The sequence below is a fragment of the Pygoscelis adeliae genome, unplaced genomic scaffold, assembly GCF_000699105.1.
Source record: "Pygoscelis adeliae isolate BGI_AS28 unplaced genomic scaffold, ASM69910v1 Scaffold133, whole genome shotgun sequence".
Lineage (NCBI taxonomy): Eukaryota > Metazoa > Chordata > Aves > Sphenisciformes > Spheniscidae > Pygoscelis > Pygoscelis adeliae.
This window is the reverse complement of record NW_008824475.1, coordinates 5,068,448-5,082,807: the sequence shown is the minus strand read 5'-3', so window position 1 is coordinate 5,082,807 and position 14,360 is coordinate 5,068,448. Positions and strand designations below refer to the sequence as shown.

Genomic DNA, 14,360 nt, shown 5'->3' with positions numbered 1-14,360 from the left:
GGCCCATCGATCCAGCCTGTCCAGGTCCCTCTGCAGAGCCTTCCTACCCTCGAGCAGATCAACACTGCCGCCCAACTTGGTGTCATCTGCAAACTTACTGAGGGTGCACTCGATCCCCTCATCCAGATCATTGATAAAGATATTGAACAAGACCGGTCCCAAAACTCAGCTCTGTATACCAAATCTATATATACACACACATAAAAATATATGTATATATATATAATAGTATATACAAATATACATATACCAAAAAGTAATTGATATTAACTTTTATGTAAACAGGTAACAGTGTAAGAAGAATACAGAAAGTACAAGTTCTGATTCTAGTTCAGGGTGGACTTTGGTTGCTTCTTTTTGCAGTTTCTGTACTAATAGAGGTATCTGGTACAGTGGTAGATACTGAATAATAAAGTGTTTTTTCCTAAATATAACTGGTTTGTTTGGGGAATTTTCCTTGATATTCTATGAAGGAAACATCACACCAGTCTAAGCAGCAGGAGAGATGTGATTGACTTTATTGTAAACAACTTCAATATGTACCTCATTTATTACATGATAATATGTTTAAAATTACTACTGAATTATAAAAAAGTACAAATTTATGTAAATTTTGACAGTGACTACAAAATACTTTCAGCAGTAGAAGTGAAACTTCTCGATAATCTTTTTTCTTTTTCTTTCTCCCCCTCAATTTATAAACTCAGTGAATTGTGTCACTTCCGAAATTGCACGTTCTGTACTGTCAGTGGTAAAGTCTGTAGTGTGTAGTAGCTATTTTAGGTGATTTTTTCCCTATGTCACATCAAAACAATGCTTTTGCTATGGATCAGTTTATGAACATATTTCCGGAAAACAGTTAAGGTGATATATTTCTGGATGATCTTACCACCCTTTTGAGATGCTTAGAATGACTTGTAAGTCTAATCACTTATTATTCACAAAACAGTTAAGAACTTTGTGGTGTGAAAATGATCTGTTTACAAATAGAGCCCAGACATTTTGCATAAAAGCTTAGAGTAATATTACAAAACTGAGTCTGTTGCAAGATATATACCTGGAATACCTGGAAAATAGTTTGTGGCTCAAAAGCAGAGGAAGAAATAGGACAGCATGGTGGGAAGGAGGTGTACCTGTTAATACAGATAGAATACAAGTGGTTTGTATTGCAAGTTTATTTTTTACAGCTATAAGTGGGTCTGTGAAATGTGTCCTATCTCCAGTTATCTGGAATGATGAAAATCTGAAATGTTTAATTTTACTTTTCAGCTATGCTGAGTGTAGGCAGGAGACCTAGAAGTCCTTATTTCAGTTTCAGTGCGAACTGAAATATGAATTTGAACTCAAAAATTTTCATTGTCTGCAGCTTACCTGTCAAGCTTTCAGCAGCTCTTTCTAAAGGATCACTGTCAAAATTCACCACTGAGTATGTGTCCTTGTGATAAGGTTTCTAAAGAGATCTCTGCCCAGCGTTGTCACATGCAAGTAATTTTAGAGAGAGCAATGCTTAAAGAAAAAGATATTTGTTCATGCAAAGGTATGTCTGTCCAGGAGGCGGCTGTCACTTTATTTCTTTCGTGTGCAGACAAACGTTTGCAGACTTCAGAAATGGAGAGAACAATTGGCCTTCAACTTTGTCAGTGTGAAGCTGTAAGCTGTAGCAGCTGGCCTGTAAGGGCCAGAAATGTGATTTTTTTTTTTTTTTTTTTGTGAAATCTATGGGCAGTATTTTCTTAGAGCATCTGTAGCTATGAAAGGTTATGTAGACTTTCGTTGTTATACAGGAAAATTGTTGATTATTCTCTACATATTTAAATAATTCTTTTTAGTGGGAATATTATTACATGTAATACAGCTGTTTTGGGCATATTTGAGAGAGGTTTAATTGTTTTCCTGTTAAATTTCTGCTGTCTTTCAGTATTTTCTTTCAATCTCCTCTCTTCCTCTCTTCTCTGCTCCCATTTTGTGGGTAGTGGGCATGAGCCTCTATGAAGATTCTTGTGAAAACAAGTTCTTAACCTATCATCTTGGGAAAGATCTTGGTACATTGCCTTAAATGGTTACAGCACCTGCTGATGTGTTTAGTTCGGCAAGGGTAGCAAGGACAAAAGGATTGAGGCTGAGATCAGTTTAAGTAGATAAAAGTCACGAGATGCTGTCCTGATTTAAACTAAAGCTAAATTGTTCTGTGGAATTTTTAATAAAAAAATGTTTCTATTGGTTCTATGCTTGTTTGTTTATAGTTTGCCTAAGCTTCCTCTGAGAAGCACATAATGAAAAAGGCAAAATGCCAGAAACACCTTGCTGAATGTTAACGCTAATTTTTCTGCAATTATGTTTGGCTAAACCCTCTTGCTCACTGTAACGTGCTTTTCTAGTGCTTGTCTTCTATGTCTCGCTATTGATTTTTACAAAAATTAAAGGTAAACTGATTTTTTTTCTTCCAGTTCATAACTGGACTCAAGAGGACACTCTTCAGTGGCTGTCAGAGTTTGTTGAACTGCCCCAATATGAAAAAAATTTTAGAGACAGCAATGTCAATGGAACAACACTTCCCAGGTGAACTTTTCTTCTGGATTAGTTTCAAATAACTTCCTGTAGGTTGCTACTTTAGTCTGTATGTGGGAACAATTATGTGAACCTAAAGTCTAACAAGATATGGTCAAATGCAAGAAAAGAGAAGCATCCTTACAGTTTTTGAAGAGCTGGTTGCATTTTTTTTTCTGCCAAAATATTTCAAAGTATAAATGCTTCTTGCTACTCCTTTCGTCTTAGTTTTGTTTCTTGCTCTTGAAGCTTTTATCGATGATCACATAATTCTGTATGGTAGTGAACTTTATTTTGAACAACTTCTAATCTATTGCATGGGTATACATCAAAAACTTTCTGCAGAACCCCTTTTCTTAAGCATAACTACTAAATTTGAGTATTGCATGTATTTTAGAGAGTTGGTGTCACAAGTCTGCAAATATACCATTACCTCTTTAACTGTGCTAAATGGATTTATTTCATGATTATTCCAGAAAGAAAAAAATAGGGAAATTATTTGATGTTCTTCCTTTACCACATGCTGATATGCTTTTTTTTATAGCACTACTGTCATTGCATTATATCTCTCATTCTAATTTCATAACTATAATCTCTGTAACTGTGGGAAATGCTATTGATGTATTTCTTTCCATAGACTAGTTTTCAATATAGCTTGTGCAGTAGGTAACGTTTTATCTTATCATTAACAGGATAGCAGTAAATGAACATGCTTTCATGATCTCTCACTTGAAAATAATTGACCGGAGCCATAGACAGAAGCTTCAACTTAAAGCCTTGGACGTTGTTTTATTTGGACCTCTCACACGTTAGTAACTCTTTGTGGAGTTTTATCTCTTATTTGTAAGAATTCAACAGAATATTTTCAGTGACACTTGATACTGTAGGTAGGACAGGTTATCTATTTTGTGGATGTACTGATGGATTGCTTGGCATGCGTTATGGAACTGGGCAATGAATTAAAAAAAGGTTATCAAGATGCTGGGATCAGGACAAAGGTTCGCTTCTGTGTGTAAGTTTATGTAGAACTTTTAGTATAACCCCACTTGACAGATGGATGTTGGCTTTTGTGTCACAAGAAGTGACCTGTAAATGTTTTTGACTGTTTAAATTACACTTATAGCTAATGTTACATTCACTTCCCAATTAGCTTGGACAGCGTAAGCTGGGATGCTGAAATGAGAGGGGATGATCTTCCCCAAGGAATTAAAAAGGAGATGGTGGTGCAAATCCCGTACCAGTGTTTTTTGTGCAGACTCGAGTTTAAGTACAGTTAAATTTAATGCAGCAGTTCCACATATGACCCATTTGAGCACATGCAGACATTTCCTTATCACATCACCAGTGGTCTGCATGCTTGTTTGTACGCAGTTACAGATCTGTTGTGGTACTGTGCATGTCGGGTATTCCTGAACTAGGAGGCCCTTCCAGAGCCCAGGTCAGTTCGGAGACTAGTGAATGACTTTGCAAAAGTCAGGCCAGACGTGGGCTGGCCTGACTGATTTGAGTTAGCCTGACACATCCGAGCTGGAGATTTTTAGGGGGAAAAAAAAAGCACGTTGTGTTTGCATTATACCTTTAATGCTAGCAGAAACTGTCTTTTGAAAGTTTGTTTTACAAAGGTGCAAGTGACTATAAAAGTTGTACCAACAAAGAAGTGTATGTGAATCTTGGATATAGTACCTTGACAATCCAGGTTTTGCTTTTAAAAAGTGCTATTAGCTACTTACCCTTTTAAAATCTACTTTATTTTGTACAAGTGCATTTTTAACTCAGCATAGGGTATTCCAGAGGGCACAGACTGGGGAGAACTTAGTCGGACATAACTAAAGTTCCTACTGGCCTGATAAAGTGTAATTGGGGAAACTCTCTCTCTTAACTCATTTAAATAAAGATACAGACTATGTATTGTAAAAGCTTAGTAAGCTCTCCTCAATCAAATGTATGTTTTAGTATAGAATCAGTAGATTGTATTAGAGCAGAGTTGCTTTTGTTGTATGGAAAATGCTCTGGAATCTATTTGAAAGGTTGAAAGGTAGCTGGTTTGGGATAAATGAGCTGGAATTCTGTTTAGCATCAGGTCCTGTCACCTTTTAGGCTGGGGGGGGGGGGGAGGCTTTTGTCTGTTTTAAAGAAATAGTTAAGCCCCCTTTGGGGGGGGGGGGGGGGGGGAAGTCTATTGTCTGTATCAATGAACTAGTTAATGATCATGTTATTCTCTGCACAGGTCCCCCTCACAACTGGATGAAGGATTTTATATTAACAGTTTCTATAGTTATTGGTTTTGGAGGCTGCTGGTTTGCATATACACAGAACAGAACCTCAAGAGAACATATCACAAAAATGATGAAGGACTTAGAAAGTCTCCAAACAGCAGAGCAAAGCCTTCTTGACTTGCAGGAGAGGTATAAATCTAAAAAAGTTAATGTTTAGTTGTCCTTTTGTTTTGAGGTTAAATACAAATACAGATCCTTTACAGTCATAAATTATTTGCATTAAGCTGCCTTTGGATTTTGTTCATCTTCATTTTGCAGGGAAGTTGTGATTTCAGTGATGACGGGTTTTTGGGTAGAAATTGCTTCTGGATATTTTAGCAGGCAATATGAACTTGGGGATGAAGGTAGAGAATAGAGGTTCAGTCTTTTACCTACAGATTTAGAAGTATGTACTATTTTTTTCCATATAATTACAGTTTACTTTGGAATACTTACATACATGGAAATTAGAACATTTCTTCTGTTTTTAAGCTCTTAAGATTGAAATGAACCTGGGCTGATTACTTTCTATTGCTTATTTAGCAGTGTGAGAGCTGATAGTCTCCTCTGGTGCACTTGTAACTCAATTGCCTATAAAGATGTGTATTTTGATCTTATTACACCTTTAATGAAGGCTCACCTAAAAGTTCACATGTTTTATCTGACGTGGACATCACATTGTGTGATGTAATTGCTGCTGGTTCATGAAGCTTGCACGGTCTTTATTATCACAGAATGGTTGAGGTTGGGAGGTCATCTTGTCCAGCTCCACCTGCTCAAGCAGGATCCATCTAGAACAGGTTGCCCAGGACCATGTCCAGGCAGCTTCTGAATATGTCCAAGGATGGAGACTCTATCACCTCCCTGGGCAACCTGTGCCAGTGCTCAGTCACGCTCACGCTGAAAAAGTGTTTCCTGATGTTCAGATGGAACCTCTTGTGTTTTGGTTTGTGCCCATTGCCTCTTGCCCTGTTGCTGGACACATTTTCTTCTCCTGAGGACTGCAACTTTTAACAAATATGCTGTGTATTTTCTCATATTTTTTGTTCAATTGTGAAGGCTTGAGAAAGCACAAGAAGAGAATAGAAATGTTGCTGTGGAAAAGCAAAATCTGGAGCGCAAAATGATGGATGAGATCAATGATGCAAAACGGGAAGCTCATCGCCTAAGGGAGTTGAGGGAGGGAGCTGAATGTGAGCTCAGCAGGCTCAAATATGCAGAGGAAGAGCTAGTACAGGTATCTGCAAACTGTTTATACTTTTAGTGTTGACTTTAAGTTGGTCCTGGTTTTATTAGATCCTTAGGAGTGTTTAAAGCAGCATTTCTCTAATGCTAGATTTGAATGGAAAAATTCTAAGAGCACTTAATGATTGTCAGTCATGCTGTTATCTAGTAAAATAATCCTGAAACTATAAAAAGACATACACTTTGTATATTAGCTTGTCATAATGTTGTTGGATTCATGGAAAAAAATATATACAAAAGCTGGGTTTTTTTCTATCTTGTTATCAGATGAGAGATAGTAGCTTTGTCTCACTCTTCTGAGTAGCAATAGATTGGATTTATTGTACTAAATAAAATGCTGTCTTACAAAAATATTTAAGCTTCAAGTTAGGGATATATATCATAGAAAAAAATCTGAGTATAATATAGTATATGGAAATTCGTATGCTGTATTTCAGAAATGCCTGATCTGCCTTCCTGACAGCAATTGGCACGCACCAAAGCTCTGTAAAGCCTTAGTATGTTGCTGTGGGGTGTAAACGTGCTTATATTTCACTTTCTTCTGCTGTCAGTTCTAATCATACTCTTGGTGACACTTTTATTTCTTTTGATTGCTAGGTTCGCATGGCTTTAAAAAAAGCTGAGAAGGAGTTTGAGCTGAGAAGTAATTGGTCTGTTCCTGAAGCTTTGCAGAAGTGGCTTCAGTTAACGCATGAAGTTGAAGTACAATATTACAATATCAAAAGACAGCATGCAGAAATGCAATTAGCAATCGCCAAAGATGAGGTACTAACTCTTACTCTTCAGCTACTTAAAGACTTTTCTGATCTGTTGCTAGGTATATGAAATAGTAAATACAAATTATTCAGATAAGCATTTGGATTTTTTTTTCTCCTCTGAGTTGTTCTTTGCTGCCTGTCAATATTGCTGATGTTTTGTCATCTGTGTTAAGTATATAACTTCTAGTTTTATGCATTTCATTTTATCTTGCTTTTAGGCAGAAAAGATAAAAAAGAAGCGAAGCACTGTATTTGGAACATTACATGTTGCACACAGCTCCTCCCTGGATGAAGTGGACCATAAAATTCTTGAAGCAAAGTAAGAGTATTACCAGGATGCTTATTCTTTTGTGATTGATTATTCCTGGAACAATGGAATTTTTTGAGAGTTATGGAATTTAGTGTCTTTGTGGTTTTGCATTTTTAAGTAAAACAGTTTAAAAGATATTAAAGTGCGAGTATTTGGACAGTCCTAATGGATCTTCTGGTATGCTAAAATGACTGCACTTGTGTTGCTTTGCTTTATCATTAAGAACAGTGTATATAATTGCAATGTGTGCTTTTCTTCAGGAAAGCACTCTCTGAGTTGACGACATGTTTGCGAGAGCGTCTTTATCGATGGCAACAGATTGAGAAGATTTGTGGTTTTCAAATAGCACACAATTCTGGGCTACCAAGCTTGACCTCCTCCCTCTACTCTGATCACAGCTGGGTAGTTATGCCTCGAGTTTCAATTCCTCCTTACCCGATTGCAGGGGGAGTCGATGACTTAGATGAAGATACTCCTCCAATAGTTTCACAGTTTCATGGTAAGTGGTAAGCTCAGTAAAAAGAAAGGGGAAAAGTTGTGGAGGCGTGGGATTTTAAAGTTAGGTGGGAGAAGAGTGCTGAAATCAAACAGGATTGGATCAGAGTCAAAAGGACCAAAATTTTATCTAGCATTTTGGATGCATCTTTTTGGACTTGCATAAACTGGGTTTTGCAATAAAGGTAACATGAAGAAAAAGCCTTTATTCCCTTTCAGTGGGGGGGGTGAGGGAGTGGGGGGCAAATCCAGCTAAAGTTTTGAAAGTCTGCTGGTCATGCTTGGATTGCCACTTAGACAAAATTTATAATGAGTAATGCTGAGTTTCTGTTAGCACATTTATTCTTTCAGATGGAAGGGATAGAGTTAGTCTAGGGTCCCTTGAGCTGCTAGCAAGATCACACCCTTTGAGAAGCTGCATGCTACATAGCTTTTCAAACGTTCTTTAGTGCCTGGAACAAAATCCTGTTGTTGTCCAAGGGAAGCTTTCAGGCAGAATGTTTGTGTTTGGATAAGTGGGTTGTTTGAGTGTGAGGCAGAGAGGCCAAGTGCTGGAGGGAGGGAAATCCAGCTTTGATTAAACTATGATCAAAAGGTATACACTGGGGATTCAGACCACCCTTGTGTCTCAAGTCATTGCATCAGTACAAGAGCTTGTTTCATGGAAGTTGTGATTAACTGGATTCTAGAGGCAAATCAAAAAGATGAGCTCCCATGTAGCTATTCAAACAAGCAATATCAAGCTGAGGAATGAGTAGGGAAGAAAACTTTGTCAAATGTGTACATTTTTCTTCCAGGGTTAGGATTCTCAGAAGAAATTATAACTGTATTTTAAAATAACATAAGGAGACTAGTCGCCACTTTGCTGGCTTCATTTAGTGTGCCTTGGGCACACATTTTTCTTCTGAATGTACCAACCTTTTTTCTACAGGCCACATTCAGAAGTTCATTAATCTCCTTGCAACACTACTTACTGCAAGTTCTGATCACTTTTAAAGAATACTCTGTCTAGTTGTCTTCACTGTGAAGGCTTTGATTTAAACCTTAGCAACAAATTTCTTGGATGGCCCAGTAAAATATGGATGCCTAGAGTTAAACTTCCAAGTCTATATGGAGGAACCTGTGGTCTGATTTCAAAATGAAGACCTCCATTTATTATCATTATTTCCATATGGTCTAAAATGACAAAACACTTAGATATGTATATAAGACTTCAGACTTGTGATTTTTTTTTTTTTTAGTCACTCTTCTCATTCAGGTCTTGCGTAGAAGTGAAACCAGAGAGCAAAGTGCAGTTGGTTCAGAGGAACTACAATTAGAGAAGGACTGTACCGTTTGTAAGAGCATACTTAGTTGAAACTTTACTGTATCCTTTTGCAATTATGGTTTAATTTTTTTGTTAAAGTTCAGTTCATTTGGAAGTATTTAGTGAATGGATGTTGTCTCAGTCAGTGATGAAAATTATCTGAATCTTAGTAACATTACAAAAACTTTAAATATGTTTTTCTGAATTTTGGTAAAGCATGAGAGCCTGATTTTGTTAAAGTGAGGGAAGTAGCTTCTCCTTAACTTACTAGCTTTTAAAATTTCTACTCAGTAAAAAAAACCTGGAAACACTTGGGAGTGGGGAAAGAGAGGGAAAATACGCTAAATGATCTGTTGTTGAAACCAGTTCAGGAGTCAAATTATTGTAGGTTAGTTTGGTAACTGCTGAATTACTCCCATCCTTTAGACAAAAATGACAAATGCACATGAGGAAGGGCAGAAACTAAATGGCTTGTCTCACTCATGAGGCTTCAGGCAAAATGCAGTGTGCAGACAGGTCGGTTATGAGCAAGACTGTTTCAGTGTCTGGACCTGAACTGAACTGTCTGGGCTGTTACCTTGCCCCAGCATCCTTTGATCTCTTAAGATTGACAAAACTTGAAATCTGCCAGACTGACTTCTTTGTGCTGCAGCAATTGGGTTGATAGGCTAAAATGGTGTGAAGTAATAGATCTGTTTAATCAATCCTGAGCTGAAGAAGAAAAGGGGATAAAGAAATAGATGTACGAGACTGGAACAAAGTCATTATGGGAAGGTGATAGTGAAACTTCTACTTTTCTTTGACTGATTAGGATTCAGCTGATTCCTTGATTTTAGTGGGTTTCGTTTTGTGGTGGTTTAACCCCAGCTGGCAGCTAAGCACCACACAGCTGCTTGCTCACTCCCCCCCGGTGGGATGGGGGAGAGAATCAGAAGGGTAAAAGTCAGAAGACTCGTGGGTTGAGACAAAGACAGTTTATCAGGTAAAGCAAAAGCCGCGCACGCAATCAAAGCAAAACAAGGAATTCATTCACTGCTTCCCATGGGCAGGCAGGTGTTCAGCCATCTCCAGGAAAGCAGGGCTCCATCACGTGTGACAGTTACTTTGGGAAGACAAAACGCCATCGCTCCCGATGTCCCCCCCCTTCCTTCTTCTTCCCCCAACTTTATATGCTGAACATGACGTCATATGGTGTGGAATATCCCTTTGGTCAGTTGGGGTCAGCTGTCCCAGCCGTGTCCCCTCCCACCTTCTTGTGCACCCCCAGCCTACTCGCTGGTGGGGTGGTGTGAGAAGCAGAAAAGGCCTTGACTCTGTGTAAGCACTGCTCAGCAGTAACGAAAACATCCCTGTATTATCAACACTGTTTCCAGTACAAATCCAAAACACAGCCCCATACTAGCTACTATGAAGAAAATTAACTCTATCCCAGCCAAAACCAGCACACATTTGTACTAGAAAATTCTAGGTGTTAAATTGTCATAGCTGAATCCTTCATAATCCCGTGTATATACACCTATAAGGAACCAAAATGCTTGTGACTTCTCTCAAAATTCACTGATGGTGCAATCTTGTTCTTTTTTACACCAGTGAGTAGGATGGTATCTGGTTTACCTGGACACATAGTACAAATTTCGTAAAGGGATTCTTATTCTCTTAGTTCACGTTTACTTTTTTAGGAATATCTTTGTAATGACACAAGCTTATTTTTGAGCTGCCAACACCTGCTTTTCAGGTCAGTAGGGAGTTCATCAAAAATAAAGTCAAAAGTTTGGGTTACATGATGACTGTCATGTTGGGACTCGTAAACCTTTCTTCTCTGCTCAGCCCGGCAGGAAACAAAGTCTATGTGTTGACGAAGGTGCAGCTACTTGCTGTTTTGTGAAAGTTGTGACTTCTGCACTAAAAGCAGAATGACAACTCAACCTTTTCTGAGATTCCAGGAAGGGAAACTGTAATTTACCTGATGCTAAACTGGCATCTCAAAAAATAAAATGCATTTTGCCAGGCTAAACATCCTTGTCTACAAAAATAATTGAATTTTTTTGTGTTGTGTTTGGTAAACATTTTGAACATCAGTAAGGGTATGGTCTGTCTTACCTAAGCAGCAATGCATTCTGTGGGGCAGTTTGAGGAGGAGTATGAGAAATCCTGAGGCTCATATCAGCTGGCCTGAAAACAGGTCTGTAGGTTTGTTTCCATAAAAGTATTGCTGTCTGATCATCTTTTGAAGGAGGAATTGGATTAGGAACATTGTAGTTTGTCATTTCCTGTTAGATACTTTCCTGGTCAAGTCTTGTGTTGCCGTCTCCACCCAGTCTTAGTATTTTTGTTTCCGGAAATTCTTAGTTAGCCTGGCAAAAGAAAGTGTTATCAAATAGGAAATTCTGGAGCTTAAAATGAGGTTGAATTATATATTTTGTCACGTTATAGAAATGAAATTGGTCTTCCATGTCTAATGTAACTTTCAACTAATGCAGTGTATTTCAGTTGGCTGTTTGGTAAGATATACCTACGTTGCGAAACTTTTACATATTCTTTTAAGCTCCAAATCGCCACTTACACAATATCCTGTATTTTACTTAACAGACTAATTTCAGCACTGCTATTTTTAGTTTATAAAGGGTTGGGAGTTTCAGTAGAATCTTTCTCTTTGTTCTTAAGAGAGCATAGTGAGCCAGAGCTTTGGTGCATGTGGTCAGACTAATATTTGGCAGGCACAAACTGCTGCAGTTGCGTCTTGGTTAGCTGCTTCATCTAATGTAGAATGTATAAGGTGATGCCAGTCTGTCTTCCCTCTAAACAGTTGAGCAATGTCAAAGTTGTTTAAGAATCACTGTGGCTGAAGCAGATACCTGCTATTTAGTTTTCAGAGTAGATAATGTTAACATCAATGTCACGTGGAGGGTTTTGGTGTGCTTTTTCTTTGCCTCAGGGTCCATTGTAAAACCTCCCAGCACACTGGCAAGAAGCAGTAGCTTGTGTCGATCAAGACGCAATGTTGTGCCATCATCTCCACAGTCTCAGCATGCTTTGCACTCCCCTGACCCTGACATCCTTTCTGTGTCGAGCTGCCCAGCTCTTTATCGAACCGAAGAGGAGGAGGAAGCCATTTACTTCTCTGCTGATAAACAATGGTACGGAGATTAGCAAACAGCACTTGGAACTCTGATAGGATTATTTGAGACTAACAGTTTAGAATTAGAGGTTGAACCAAGCCAAAAGTTAAAGTAATCTGTAGGATAATATAAATTAATATAGTCCACATGGAACAGAGAGAGTTCTTGTCTGGTATGTGTATATAAATAGCTAGCATGTCATATACAGTTAAGTAATGTTACAAACCAGGGTGCACTGAACTAACCCTGATTCTCCATTACAATATGTTACTGGCTTTTACATCTGAAACTAGGATCAAAAGCAGTGTCAGCTACTGGGCGAAGAGAAGATGGATGGTAACACAATTCTTACAGCATGTTGAGCGTGTACCTACTCTTGTTACATGGCCTCATAGGAAAAGGTTAAATTCCTTTTGGAAGGAGCAAATGAGCTTGTTGAAAGGTAGGGACACTTGTCCTGAAGAAACTTTTTGTATATGATAGGCTTAAATCTCCCTCTTTCATTTCATAACTTCTCTGACTTCACGTGCCAGAAAGATAGTTTTTGTTCTTTGAAGTGAGATACAAATGACTGATTCTGGGCAAATGCTGCCGCCCACAAAAACAAGATTGCACGAATTAATTATCTTAAGTTTAGATAATAAGATGATGTAATGCAAGTTGTAAGTTAAAATGTTTAACAATGTTTTTTGTTAATTAACTACTAAGGAAAAGTGTGGGTGGTGCTTTTAGACTACTGTTATTGATTCTAAATTAATTTCCTTTTTAACTGCATGAAGGAAATAGTAGTTTCATTATGTTTTCTCCTCTCTTTACTCTGACTCAGGGAAGTACAGGAAACAGGTTCGGAATGTGACTCCTTAAATTCATCCACTGGAAGGAAGCAGTCTCCTCCGGCAAGTCTTGAGATGTACCAGACACTTTCTCCTCAGAAAGTATCCCCGGAAGAATTCTCGCTGGAGGAATCATCTACAGGAGACTCTTCTTCTCTAACTGCAGATATTTCTAGGGGCTCTCCTGACTGTGTAGGCATGGCAGAAACTAAGAGCATGATCTTTAGTCCTGCAAGCAAAGTTTATAATGGAATCCTGGAGAAGTCCTGCAGCATGAACCAGCTTTCAACTGGGATCCTAGTCCCAAAGCCTCGGCACACCTCGTGTTCTTCAGCCAGCAGTGATAGTAAACCCAGCCATGAAGCTGCTTCTGTTCCTAGGATAAGTAGCATCCCACAGGACCTGTACCAAAATGGTGAAAAAAACAAAAAGCCATCAAAAATAAAAAGCCTCTTTAAGAAGAAGTGTAAGTGAGGTGGGCAGAAGAAACCTATAGTAATGTTATAAGAACTCTATTTTTTAAATCTTTAGGAATGTAATTCCATTTGAGCATTCCAGACTGGATGCCCTAATGGAATGCTCTGTAGGTCAACTATATTTAACTGACTGTACTGTCAAAGGTTGTGCCAGCTGTCAATGAGAAATCATTAAAAAGTTCAGACAGTTTACATTCATTTCTGCCTATTTATTTCTTTTTTTTTTAGTTTGTCTTTTTAGTGTTTTTTTTGTTTTGTGGTTTTTTGGTTTTTTTTTTTTTCAGTTTATTCATAAACCATTTTTAAGCCACTTTGGACTTCTAAGCTTTAATGGACTAGTAAGCCTTCCTGGGCTTGCCAAAGTTTCTTGTTTACCGGAGCATCTTCCTATCTTTCCGTAGAGCTAGGACGTTTATCTACTGGACTTTAAGAAAAATAAAAGAACTAGAACTAATTGAATTGCACTACTGTTTTACAGACTGGAAAAGTCTCTCTGCAAATGAAACTGAAAGACCTTGTATTTGACTGAGGAGATGAATCTTTTCACTTTTAGATCTTCTGGGGTTTTTAAGTAGAACTTAGGATTTCTAATTGACTTGATTTCTGGAAATGGAAATGCCATGCTTTTATTATGGGAAGCTTTGTTAGATGCATTTATTATTAGAATGGTTCAAGTCCTGCTGTAAAGATCATGTTTTTCCCAGGACTTTCACTGTGATTTTACTTCACTGCAGGCTGTATGACAAAAAAAAAAAAAGAGTAATTTAACAAGAGAAGAGGCTCTTGATTCCTTATGCAAGTGATGGATATGAAACTTGACTGAGGACTGAAAATATTCACCCTCTTAAAATGAGGAGGGTGGATTGTAGCTTTTGTTTACAGACCAACAGACAATGGACATTTGGGTTGTGAAAGTTTGTACTGTGGTAAAGGTAATAAATTGGAAACATTATTGTGCTTGGGAATGTTCCAATTTCAGCTGATGCTTGTTTCAGAGGTCCTGTTAATTCAAAGGT

The 14,360-nt window shown here is 38.0% G+C and overlaps 1 protein-coding gene across 1 annotated transcript in view; it reads left to right on the top strand.

Moving 5' to 3' along the window:
- Positions 1-13,575, top strand: part of STIM2 (stromal interaction molecule 2) — a 30,364-nt gene extending 16,789 nt beyond the window's left edge. Inside the window, exons 3-11 of the mRNA XM_009321396.1 lie at positions 2,448-2,559; positions 3,240-3,355; positions 4,775-4,952; positions 5,862-6,039; positions 6,645-6,812; positions 7,024-7,124; positions 7,376-7,614; positions 11,852-12,053; positions 12,862-13,575. Of these exons, the coding sequence (XP_009319671.1) occupies positions 2,448-2,559; positions 3,240-3,355; positions 4,775-4,952; positions 5,862-6,039; positions 6,645-6,812; positions 7,024-7,124; positions 7,376-7,614; positions 11,852-12,053; positions 12,862-13,342 (1,775 nt within the window). The 3' untranslated portion in view covers positions 13,343-13,575. The remainder of the gene's footprint in view (positions 1-2,447; positions 2,560-3,239; positions 3,356-4,774; positions 4,953-5,861; positions 6,040-6,644; positions 6,813-7,023; positions 7,125-7,375; positions 7,615-11,851; positions 12,054-12,861) is intronic.
- Positions 13,576-14,360: the final 785 nt, after the last annotated feature.